Source organism: Lathamus discolor, chromosome 4 (genome assembly GCF_037157495.1).
Source record: "Lathamus discolor isolate bLatDis1 chromosome 4, bLatDis1.hap1, whole genome shotgun sequence".
Lineage (NCBI taxonomy): Eukaryota > Metazoa > Chordata > Aves > Psittaciformes > Psittacidae > Lathamus > Lathamus discolor.
Genome location: NC_088887.1, coordinates 71,370,886 through 71,384,555, shown reverse-complemented (window position 1 = coordinate 71,384,555; position 13,670 = coordinate 71,370,886). Strand labels below are relative to the sequence as shown.

General features: G+C 36.8%; 1 protein-coding gene across 2 annotated transcripts in view; it reads right to left on the bottom strand.

Annotated features, from left to right (window-relative positions):
* FGF14 (fibroblast growth factor 14) overlaps positions 1 to 13,670 on the bottom strand; it is a 402,730-nt gene that overhangs the window by 79,246 nt on the left and 309,814 nt on the right. For both annotated transcript variants that reach the window (XM_065677978.1, XM_065677979.1), the window contains exon 3: positions 12,180 to 12,283. In XM_065677978.1, the coding sequence (XP_065534050.1) occupies positions 12,180 to 12,283 (104 nt within the window). The remainder of the gene's footprint in view (positions 1 to 12,179; positions 12,284 to 13,670) is intronic.

The window sequence follows — 13,670 nt, the reverse complement described above, 5'->3', positions numbered from 1 at the left end:
GGAACATCCAAACACATAATAGGATCAAGAAAAAAATACCAACAAGGATTGTGGAATGTGGTTAAACACAGGCAATTAAAATTTTATAAACATTAAACCCTTAGTTTTGTGGGGTTTTTTTATATAAAGCTACACTCAAACAATAATATAAAACTCTGGTGGGAGAAACAGTAGCAATACTTGGTAAATAGATTAGAAAACCAAGCTTATACTTCTACATATTCTGAACATCTTTTAAGCTACTTTTAGGAGTACATCTTTTTGTAACATTATTCTCTTTCCTGGAGGTCGGGACTTTGCTCAGTTTTGGCCTGCAGCCTAAATGGCAATGTGACAGGGTATAACTGCTTAAGGGACATCAGTCACAACACGGAAGTCAGACATTGGCCGAGAGGGACATGAAAATGAGAACATATTATGCTTTTGAAATGTTGGCTCTATTTTGTTTTGTGCCTGGGGTGTAAACCCCTTTCCATATCTTTTTAAAATTCACCAGCCGTTAGGCAATTCTGCAATAAGTAAACAATTCCGTGGTGAATTAGGCAATCACATCTCTTTTGTGAAAAACTCTAGGTCTTCAGCTGTGTCCATCTGGAGCTGCAAAGTACTGATATTTAATTTTCATGTTGAAACACTTTGTTTTCAGCTTTTCAGCTGCAATCACACAAAAGATTAATTAATATAATGTAAATGTCCATCAATGCTAAAAAATTTTATCACCTGTTAATAAGACAAAGCTATCTGACATGATGTGCTACTGGAAAAAGAAATCCACAGGTGCACAGAAGGAAGTAAGTCCTCCCATTTTTGTTTCACTTACTCAAAGCACAAGGTTTTCCTGCAGATCCTGCATATGAAGTCCAAGGTTTCATGTTCTGCCAGGTAGTGGCACCATGTTACTTTTTATTACAAATGTTTATAACAAATATATCAGGAGAACAGAATGTAGAGAACAGCCACAACTGAATTCAAACACAGTGGGGTGAGTTGCCTACTCACTCCTACTCCAACGCTTTTAGTGCAGGATTCAAGTTTGGCTGCTGATTTTCTACAGATTTATGATGGCTTTCCTCGGGGAGAGACAGTATCTCCCTAAGGCTGTATTTGTAGTCTGCTAAAAGACAAAAATCCTTGTCAAGTCAACAGGAATCAGTCAAGAGACCCTCTCATTTGACAGTGAATAGAGTATGTGGAATAAATGTTGCGCAATAAACCTTGCCAGTTTAACCCTTGCAAGGGGGATTTTTGAAAGTGCTCAGTCATCACAACCCTGTTACCTATGAGATCAGCGATTGTAATTAGCATCAGAATTAGGCTAACACTTCTGAGACATTCAGAGGCAGTATTTCACAAATAAGAAACTAGAACTTTTATTTGATTAAAGTTGCATGTGATACACTAGTTATGGGCAGAAAAGGCCACACCATTGCTAGGCGTTCTGATGCTACGCTAGTGCTTGGTCAAGTAACAAGACACGAACCTCATACATTCTTCCTGGGGTTCTGTATCTGCTTCCCCCCACCTAAAACTGCCTCTGGTGACTGAATAGTGTCCCAAATGAGGGAAAGAAGGGAAGGCAGGAAAGAGTCACACTCTGCAAAGAAAAATGTCAAAAGTAGGTTGTAAGGTCTATAATACTTGTCTAAATGGGCATATATGCTCATGGACTATCCATGGAAATACGCCAGGGATCACTGTTAAGGAACACTGCCAGCAGAAAAAGTGGAGGATTGAGGAATCTGACACGACAAACCAAGAGGGAGATGAAGACTTGATGTTTGCGACAACTACGCATAAGAAATTACTGGATGCTTGCTTTCCTAGCGAGTTTTGGAAATCAGTCCCAACACATTCATTTAAGTTGTAAGTGAACTCTAGCTAAATTTGTAGTTAATTATTTGCTGATTAAAGAGGGTAGAAAAAGTGGTCTCAAGTTTTCCTTTCACAGAGATTTAGTCACATGGAAACAAGAAAGCTCAAGAGATGATCCCAGTCATTTACGTGGACATACCAACAGAGTGTCGCAGCTCTGAAAAAGACACATGCTGTATCTAGTCTCTCGCCACAGAAAATACAACAGGGGAAAGCTGGTGGAAGCAGCCCCTGTCCCCTGTGCCTCCCCAGCACACACACATAAGACGGGGCCATGAACACCTTAGAGCAGCTCCTAATAGGCTCTGCCAAAAATTAAGAAGGGTAAGGGGTCATTAGTCAGGACATGCAGAATCAGCATTTCTATGGGTCTGCCCAGATGGTCAAGTTTCTATGCACGACACAACCCACAGCTAAATCTGCCTCACCAAGAAGGAAGAAACTGAAATATTCCAAATTTTTCCACAGGGGCACTTGGCATATGGGAAGATTAAAGGGCATATAATTTTATCAGTGACCATCATTCACTAATCTTAGCAATGCATTTGCCTATTTGTCATGGTTTAGGCTACTGCTATGACTGCTACTACAGAACCCAGGACACTATTCAAGGGAAAAAAATGAATATGCTGCAACAAGAAAACAAATGTGTATAATACCAAGGTAAAACAAGACAAAAAATAATGAAGAATAATATGAAACCTTTTTGTTCCAAAACCATTATGGATATTATGTGTAAATCAGTTCTCAATATACATATAAAACTAATACAGAAGACATCTATGGCTGTTGCACTGCAAATAATGCTTTTGTTTTACAACAGTGGTGAAGATTGCTATTGCTTCTTTCAATATTTGTTATTTATTGAAATGTATTTTATACAAAACCCTACTCTGTAGGGTTGCATACTGCAATAACATGTTAAATTTACTGTCCTTCTTTTGCAGCTCAATCTTAAGGGCTACACATTATATAGAATTGTTGCAAAGATGCAATGATAGATTAATACTCAAATACTTGAGCCCACACCATCTTACTGTAGGATTTGTAGGGTGTCTTATCAAGCTCCCTGAAGTTATAGGATGCCTGCATAATTTTTTTAATTGCATGAAACAACATTTTCCTCTTTAATATTATGGGATACAAACTGAATATTCATAGAATCACAGAATCATAGAATAGGTTGGAAAGAACCTTAAGATCATCTAGTTCCACCCCCCCTGCCATGAGCAGGGACATCTCACACTAACATAAACCATACCACCCAGGGCTTTATCCAACCTGGCCTTGAACACTGCCAGGGATGGAGCACTCACAACCTCCATGGGCAATCCATTCCAGTGCCTCACCACCCTAACAGGAAAGAACTTCCTGCTTATATCCAGTCTAAACTTCCCCTGTTTAAGTTTTAACCCTTTACCCCTTGTCCTGTCACTACAGTCCCTAATGAAGAGTCCCTCCCCAGCATCCCTATAGGCCCCCTTCAGATACTGGAAGGCTGCTATGAGGTCTCCATGCAGCCTTCTCTTCTCCAGGCTGAACAGCCCCAACTTTCTCAGCCTATCTTCATACGGGAGGTGCTCCAGTCCCCTGATCATCCTTGTGGCCCTCCTCCAGACTTGCTCCAACAGTTCCATGTCCTTTTTGTGTTGAGGACACCAGAACTGCACACAATACTCCAGGTGAGGTCTCACAAGAGCAGAGTAGAGGGGCAGGATCATCTCTTTCGACCTGCTGGTCATGCTCCTTTTGTTGCAGCCCAGGATACGGTTGGCTTTCTGGGCTGTGAGCGCACACTGAAGCCGGCTCATGTTCATTTTCTCACTGACCAGCACCCCCAAGTCCTTCTCCGCAGGGCTGCTCTGATCCAGTTTGTTAAAAAATTCAAATTAAAAAAAATATGCATTTGAATATTTCATTTCTGCACGATAATGCTGAACTTTTCTTGAATAATGAAACCACATTTTTGCCTGACTAAAGCCATTCTTCAGCCCACCAGATTTCTTTTTTTTTTTTTTAAAAAAAAAAAAGACCTTATACTTAAGAGCTTATAGTTCACTTCTGTTCATCTATCTTGGTATCTAGCCATATATCTTCTAGAAATAGCCCTGAATAACAGAAGATGCATTAACTGTGCAGCTGCAGCAGGGCACAGAAAGCACCACATGTGTCTAATTGTTGTTGTTGTACTCCACACAGAGTTAATTTTTGTTTCTTACCTAAAAATCTTCAAGATGCAGCAAGAAGTCTTTTTCACATCACAATAACCAAATTTATTAGGAAAGGGATTTAAACTTACCATAAATCCCATCTATAATTGTCTTCAATATTTTCAATATTCATTAACCAATAACAGAAAGGAGTAGTAGGGCTTTGTTTGGGAAACATGTTTTTGATAATTGCCTAGATTTTGAGATACTTAAAATCTTTAGTAGCTACTTTTCATACTTGATACAATAAATTAGTAAGATTAGTACTTAATAGATTAGTAAGATAAGTAAGATAAGTAAGATAAGTAAGAGAAATTTCAAACATGATTCTTTTGCTTGTGCTGTGGCAATGCATAGGGAACTAAAATGACAGAAGACAATAAGGGCATTGGAAGACTATACAATACAGAGTGAGACAGCACTCAACATTTAGGATTATCAACAGCCCCAAATGTCCAAGAACAACAAAACTGAGAATAACGAAACAACCAGAAAAGTGTAGTTGTATTTATGCAGCAAAACAACCATTGACCAAAAATACAGAGAGGTTACCATGAGAGACAAAATTGCCAGAAGCAACAATTTGACAGACTAGATTAAGCTGATGGTCCACCAAGCCTGTGCTCAGCCTTTGGCTGTGACCATTGCACAGTAGTTTGGAGGCAAACCTCATTTAGTGCATCTACAGTAAGTGATGCTATATACTGAGGAAAGAACTTCTCTTGATCCCTGTGGCAATCATCTTACTTCCTGAAGCATGAGATTAGATTACCTCATTTTCGCATACCTACCTACAGTTACTATTCCTTGTTATACAATTATCAGTTGAAAAATATCTAACTGCAGCTGCTGATTCTGTGATCTTCCATGCTTTCGCAAGAAGTTTGGATGAGCAGTTTTTTAACCTTGATGCATTTGGGCACATTTCTGCAATCTCAGGGAAAGAGAACACATATATCAAGACATTTTTTGCATGTGCATATGAGAGATAAATGTGGGAAAGGAAAACAATTTTTTTAAGCAAATATGGAAGTATTTCTTATTAAAAAAATCCAACCAAGTCCTTTCAAGGATACTGTGGATATTAACGAACCGAAGAAGGCACATATATTTGGTTTAAGTGGCAAGAAACAATACTGCAAATTTTGAGTCAACTTCTGTTATTATCCCCAGTATAGTGTTTAAATGGCAGAAGGATAAAACAGCTGCCACAGATGAAGAAGCTACACCGAAATACTGCATCTTTATAGTACTAATTATTTTTATATATTCAAAGTAACATATTTCTTTAACTAATATTGTATATTATTTCAAACAGTAGCTATTTCTGCTTGTGAAAGACTCAGAAAGGTAGTAACAAATGTAAGCATCAGACTCAATGATCATGAACATTTCTACAATGATATCATCACAGGGTTTTCCACAATTCTGTTCTGCTCAACTGTGCTATTTCTCCACTTTCTTAAATCCCTGCTTATCACAGTCTCCTCATGTCAGCTTCATTCCATTCACCTCTTTCCTTCTCATTTCTCTCCTAGCCTGCTCTATCAAACTCTCATGTGTCTGTGCATGCCTCCTTTTTCCCTTATCTTGTATGGGAGAAAAAAATTCAATCGAAAAATGTACTGAAAACCTAAACCACTGAAAAAAGTCATAGACTTAGTATGCATTTTTTACCCCTTTTCACTTCATTTTGTAGCAGGGATATCTGGCACTATTTTGTACAATGCAGCAGGGCTATGTTATCAGTTGTTCCTTAAATGCCACCAGAGAATAACTACATTAGCTATTTATTTTTGGCAGGCAACTTGCGAGACAAATTATCTACCTCCAAACACAGATATAAATAAGCATAAGCCATGCAGATGTTTTCTTCCTCCCTGTCAGTGTATTTCCAACTACTTCTGGAACATACTGAACTTTCCCTTTTAGCAAGGCAGCCCAACTTACAGAGGAACACAGCCCAGAAATGTGATATTTAGTTCCCTCTCAAACTTTCATTAAATGAAGCACATATAGGTCACCTTCCAACCAATACCAAATTGAATAAAAGGTAACAGGCTATTAAAGAAGGTATTAAAGGTATTAAGGTATATAAAGGTATTAAAGGTATTAAAGAAGGTATTCATACATAACAAAGCACTTTAGTTGTAAGCTCTTGAAATTACCTGATGAAGCTTGTATAAGGTCTACATGTTTACACTCTTAAAAATACCACTGTTAACATAACTAGTTTCAAGTCTTTATCAGAAGCTGTGATTTTTAAATAATTAAATTCACCCACTTTCCTCTCTCCAAAGTGCCAGGATAGTTCCATGACACAGATAATGACAAAACATAGATTTGACATAAGAAAGGAAATCACGTTTCCTATTGATCTCAGTATTATTAAAAGGAGCCACTCCACTCTGATCTGCTCACGTTCACAAAACCAGACACTTCAAGAGCAACAAGATTCACCCTATTCTATTATTCAGTACACTGCTGACTACCCAGGTTAAAAAAAAAAAAAAAAAGCCTACCTCTAAATCATACAGCAAGCTTGTATTTGTCAAAGTCTCTCTAAACAGATACATTCTTAACTATTTCTACAGTACCTTGCTAGATGGAGAAAAATCTCTGCCAAAACCTAAGTCAACCACTATTAAACTGTGACAAGAAATAAAATAGAAAAAATGCTGCCTCTATGTAACATTAACCTCTTTTTGATTATTCTTGGAAAAAAAATATGCATTTTTATCCACCACACTTCCTGTTTGGTTTTGCCTAAACTTCCCTCTGTTCTGTTTATTATAAGTTTTTATGCACCTCTGAACCTTTGAAGCATTGCATATGCTGTGTTGTTACTCCAAAGCACAAAGAGGATCTGTCAAAAGCTACCAGAAACATTTTTCATTTGACTTTGATCTAGATACTAGAAATACTGATTACTTCATCTCTCAGTCTTTTGCAGGCTGTACTGTCTATGCTCCTATCTTCTTCCTCAAGGCTGAATTTTGTTCTCTTCAGACAGGTCTATTATGTGGGTTTAAAGAAGTGGTGTAAATACTAGCACTAGGAAGCTGCTGAAATGTCAGGAAAAGCCTCAAAGGCTTTTCTTTCAGGTGAGAGTTGCCAGAGGAATGGTACAAATACACTTCCCAGTAACAGATATTGATGTTTTCTCTCATTCATGAAGGTTATGACGAAGACTGACATCTTACTGCTGCAGAAACACTACCCAACCAATACCCTTAGACCATTCTTAACCCCATGTACCATGGCAGGTCAAACACAAGCACCATCTTACAAGCAGATTATTTGATGAAGCTAGCAGTGTACCATCCCTAACTCAAAATACTTTTTACGAAGTTGGTAAGACCTCCTGGGAATGCAGCCATGTCTCTCCATTACTCTTTACATCCTCTCAGCAAGATTCCAACTGCCCCATAAACAGAAGTGCAGCTCTGGACCTGCAGTGCACAACCCCTGCAAGGCACCACACTGGCAGAGGTGACCAGGCAGCTCAGACCTGGCTCTGCAGGCTCAGTCATCTTCTAGTCCATTTCTGTAGCTCATCAGCCTTGCTAAGAAACCATGCGGTGGATTGCTGTGACTTAGTATCTGCTGCTGACAATATTGCAGGTGTACTCTTCCCTTTCTGGCTTCATGCACATCTCAGATCTCAGTGAAAACTGGTAGAATAGTTAAATAGGAAACATAAAGAAGAAAGCACAAGAAGGTAAAGGTGTTTTAAGCTTTGAAACTTCTTCATTTCCATGTTTTAGTTTTTCCATTTTCTCCTACTCTGGCAGCCACCAAATATTGTTAACACCCTACTAAACTGCTCCTGGGTTGAAAAAAAAACGAACTGCCAAATCTTTCCAGATGCATCAAGTAATTCTCGAGATAAATTCATTGATATAATCCAAGAAGATTGCCATATTCTCACTTTAGGAAAAGAAGCTTTACCTTTGAGTTCATCCTGTTATGATAACAGAAAATCTTAGAAGCAAAATAAGAAGCTGCAGCCCCCATGAAAGTTGAACTAATGAACCTTTTGCAAAGTGAGTTGACCAAAATTAGCATCAAAAGCAAAAGCCACGTACTACACTGCCATCTTCCTGCTGCAGGCAATACTTGTTCCCAATGAAGAATCCCTGTGGCTGTGCTCATTTTTTTTCAGTGCATGGACCCAGTTCAACTCCTTTTGGTTTTGACAGGTTCAACCCTGGAAATAAAAACCTATTCTGCCTACCCTTTCCAGTGGTGAGGTAGGAGTAAGGCATATTTTTGGACTTAAAACATACAAAGTCCATAACTAATATGTCAAAAATCTTGCTACTAACCGAGATGGTTCTTACTTTGTGCAAAAATTTAGCTTCTCCAATTAGCTTTCACAGTGATGAACTCAGTCATAAATACTGATTTATTGACACTTCATTAATCCATCTAAAATAGATTTAAACTCATTTTTATAAATATCATTACTTACTAACGTACACCTAGAATTGGGAAGCTGTCACTAAATAAATATTTCTTAATTATGAATGGATATATATGGAGATATATATGGACATACATGTGTAAGTATAGGTACTCATACACACAGAAATAAATGCATTGAATGCAATAAACTAAAACATCAAAAAAGTGAGCTTAATGTCTTTAAGTGAGCTAACCCTTGAAAGTGCAACGAATAAAGCTTAACATGAAAACGCTCTTGTCTCATATTTTATATAATTGAAAATAATAAATCACAGTATTGCAATAATTACTTTAAATGCATTTAAAATAAGGTTATAATTTTTGAAAAGTATTTTCTCTCAAGAATTCTGCAAAGCTGTTATTAAAATCCAAAGATTTTGCTTCTCCTTTATTTGTCAAGGCTTTGATGGTTTGTGTTAGGGACCCTGACTCGATTAATCCCCAAAGGACAGAATACAAATCTCAGCTGCTGCAGCAGACAAAATAGGTATGAAAAGCTCTTGAGACTGACTTTCCTACACAATTTGCTGTCCTATTTCTGTTCTAAGAAACACTGCCATATTTCTGAACTTTTTTTCTAATTCTCATTCTGTAAATTAATTGAAAAGAATCTTAAATATGGCAGAATAAATAAGAAAAAAGGTGACTCCCAAACTGACACAAAGCACCATTATATTATTATTTCTTTTAAATAAAGCAACAAAAAAATGCAAAGCTGCATTTGATAATCTATATGTAAAACTGGTCTGTACCTTTATTTTCATCTTACTTCATATGGAGGAAGCAGGATCACACATAATACCTTTCCTGTCATTGCTGTTGCTTAATTAGTCAATAACAAGTAAAGCTAATGATAAAACTAATTGAGCTGGGCCTTCAGTCTTAAAGAGAGACATCAGCACATAGGATATTCTCACAAGCTATGGGTTTCACACACTATGTATGGAAAAAGGGACACTGAGGTATTCTGCAGGGTACTACACAGAACTTTGGTTTCAACTTAGACTATAAATGCTACATAGTAAATGCATCTTTTTTTAAGTGTTTATAAGAAATTGATACTATATCTAAATATATGTAAATTTTAACAATTTCCATTTTAACATAAATTTTAATGTTCCTATTATGTAGTGCTATTTTTTTCCAATGATGACAGTTGGTATATGAAACTTAGAAAACTTTTTTCTCTCGTTCTTCCCTGAATAGTCAAGAGAAAAATATATATGACATGCAATACATAACTTCTGCATTTAGGTGTAACAAATACACAACCATGACAAAGAGTCAAAAAAATCCACCAACAAGTCAGTAACAGAAAGTGATATATTAAAAATATTTTTCTATAAATGACAGTATTAAAAATATTCTGTGTGGAGTCTGTCTTCATCTTCATCCACAGGGAGAAGACAGACTTCTCTCTAATGCTTTGTCTTCTCCTTTTCAAAAGCTGAAAGCAGTCAATTGCTAAGACAAAAATGCATTGTCAACGTTTTCAATACACTAATATGAAACAATCAAACCTGTATTACAGCACTGTTGTATAGCATTTGACAAAAGGGTTAAGTTGAAAATTGTTTTGTAGACATCCCAAAACTAGAGGTTTCCACTGAGTTTTCTAATGTGTCACATCTCTTTGTCACTTAATGGGAGACTCATCTTTCATTCTCCACATGAGGAAGAGTAAGCAGCACATTCCAAAAACACTTGTTTCCTTACCTCACACAAGGTAAAGTGACAAATTGAGACACTCACAAAAAGTTTGAGTGAAATACATTCACAACATAACAATATTCACAGAACAAAATTCCAAAGTACTTAACAATTTGTCAATAACTGCGGGAATGTATGAAGTTACCAAGTCCAAAAAAATCTTCCCATTAGTTACTATGAGGAATATGCAATCCTGCAAAACACTAAACGTGGATTACATTTTCCTTATACATAATCTTTTATTTATATCCATGAGACCGATCACAACCTAAGTAATGTGTGTTGCTCAGAAAGAAGACATAGGAGCAAAGCTATTCAGATTCCCACTAGTAGGACAAAAATAACTTGTTAGACCTGAGGATGTTCTAAGCTTTGGGTTCACATCAATTCAAAGTTTGGATCCAGCCATCTCTCCTTATTTTGTCATGTACTTTCTACTCCTTTTCTTTCCCCAGGTGACACCATTCATTTGACTTGAACCATTTCCAGAATAATACATGAACACAGAGGCTGACAGAATTTGCCCATGTAGGGTCCCTCACTGTGCAGAATTATCCATCAGGAAACAGGTACCTTTTCTGAAATTTGTATTTCTTCCTGAAGAACTGACTGAGTCCTGAGAACTCACTTCGGAAACAGTGCTGGGCAATATACCAACACATTGCAAAAGTACTGCTCATGCCTTCATACTGCAATGAACTCCCTACATGTAGTGATGGAAATGGGAAGTCAGAAATGCATTTTCTCTAATAACTCTAGGTTTTGTTCTTCTAGTTTTCTTCCTTCACACAGCAAATATTAAATGCTTTCCTGTGACAGAATTTTCGATTTTAAAAAGAAAAAAATAAATGTTTTAGATCATACTGCTGGAGCTTCCAGCAGACATTTTATGAGGAAGAATTTTCTCTTTTTCTTGACATTGACATTCAAGATTAGTTCCAATTTTTTCCTCCTAATTAGCTTTTCCAAGACAATTGTATATTTGAAACAGAATACTTTCCCTCGGGGCATCAGAAGCTTAATCTGTCCAATTTCCTTTCAACGGACATTGAAAATAAAGCAGTGTGTTGTAACTCTGTGGGGAATTAAGAATTATGTGACATAATAAATGAAAAAAGCACTACGTAAATAAATTCAACATAGACAGCAATAAAAATACAGCAATGAAAATCCTTTAAGCCACATTATTAATACCTGACAGAACTGCCTGTTCATATTAAAGTCTTTTTGCCTTTCAAAGGAGGTTAAGACACTGAATTTATACAAAACTGAGGATTTTCATACTCACAACATACTGAGTGATTAGCATTAAGTCATTCAGAAAATCTTAACCACTTTATCCAGCAGTCTCCTTTCTGACGGGAAAGATTTTTTCTTAAACTTTATCGTCCCTCACCTAACTCTTTACTTTTCTAATATCTGAAATATAAAAATCAATAATACTAAGCATACAATTACAAGATTATGGTGATAAACTGTAAGGCTATTACTGACTTTTTAGACAGAAATTACACTTGTAACTCTTACCAATGAAAGTAACTGTTGGACCAGCTTTTTGGTTCTGATTAACAAGAAAATAATTGCAGGTCTTGATTTAAAAATTCTTGAGAATCTAATTTATATTAATAATATTTCTGGTGAATTGCACACTACCTGCCTAGCAGAAAAAGAGCTCTACAGAATGTTTTTTTAGGATTGCTAACATGCAGACTTTCATACATAGTCCACAATAATTTCTACTGTATGCCATTTATAGACATGCTGCATACATACATGGATAAATGGGGGGGGGAGGGGTGTACTATACGTATATACATATATAGACACTAAAGAACTTCTTAAAAGTGAATATGCATCTCATTCCTGTGTAGATTTATGCTTCATCTGTGCCTCTTAAACAGAGTTCAGAAAGGTACTTACTGATGTGTAGAGGAAACCTTCTCCATTTAGGGCTATATACAACCCAGTCTTTACACCCTGGATAGCAACAACTCGAAGTCCCACTGGTATAAGGTTGAATAAAGCTGTGAAGAAAAAAAAAAAAAAGACCAGATATGAATATACTACAGCGTCATGGTTTAAGCCCAGCCAGTGGCATACAGTTACTACTATAGTCTAATTAACATCATTTGTAAAAAGAAAGAAGACTTCTCCCCTTTTTTTAATTTTCAACTGGAATCTTCTAGTAAAATTAATCCTTAAAATTAAAGCCTAAGTATCTATCTAGCAATAAGTTCTGCAATAGTTCAGTATTTGGCACAAGTGCTAACTAGCAAATAGAAAGCACAGCAGACTGGACTGTAGTCATTTATGCAGCACTGCAGACATGAGTATTTCAGACAATCTGAAAAGAGCCAGAGCCCAACATTTTCCATCAGTGTAGGCTGATTTTCAGGATAATACTTGCGAGAGATCCTTCAAAAAAACATACCTCTGATTCTGGGCATTTTTACAGTTTTTGATTAGAGGTGCTCTCTTTAAAGATTGCTTTCAAGGGGTCTGTGGTTTGAAATTAAAAAAAGTAAATTGCTTTTGTCAATTACATATCTGATACAAGCAGTAGTACACAGACATTACAGAGGTAATGAAAGAAGCTTATTCTACTCCAGAGAATCACTGTAGTATGTGCTTCACTCTAAATGTGCATAAATGTTATCGAGCTGAATATAGAACATGTTCAAAGACTGAAATTTGTGGGGTGGGGCTGTGTGCGTGTGTAAATATTAATCCGATCTAATAGCAGATACCCTAGCAATAGTATATTACCTCTGTGAAAAAGCCATAGCTTTGATTAGAGTCTGAAAGAGACCAGTGTGAAGAGTGGGAGTTTATTAGCCTCACCACAGAACAACTAAAGTAAAAGTGATATAAGCAGGAGACACAGAACAATTCTTCTAATAAGAATTATGCCAGTACACGCTAATACTGTTTACTGACTCATACTAGGAAATCAGATGCAAAGCACACATCAAGCAGTCTTGGAAGAAAAGACCTGGATGAGCAGGAGTTCATACTAAGTGTTTTTCCACTGTGGATGAATCAAGGATTCACAAGTCCTTGAATGAAAACCAAAACCGCGAACTGTGTGTATGGTCCATATGCAACTAAGCCAGGTCTCGGGAACATCATAACACCTCCAGTGAGCTCCTCAAAATTTAGGAAGAGCATACATAGATGTGACCAGAAAGTGCACCCTATGAGCTATCTGTAATCAGAATGTCAGAGGTAAAGCCTAAATCAAGAGAAAAAGGGTAAATCTTGGTGTATAAATACATTTTCTCAGGGTGTGAAAACTCCTGGTTGGTCAAAGAGCACAAAGCCACAGATTATTTATGATGATGATGACCAAATCTTTACAACTGAGAAAAAATGTAGGTTGACTTCTAGAAAAAACACCTTCAACATTGTTAC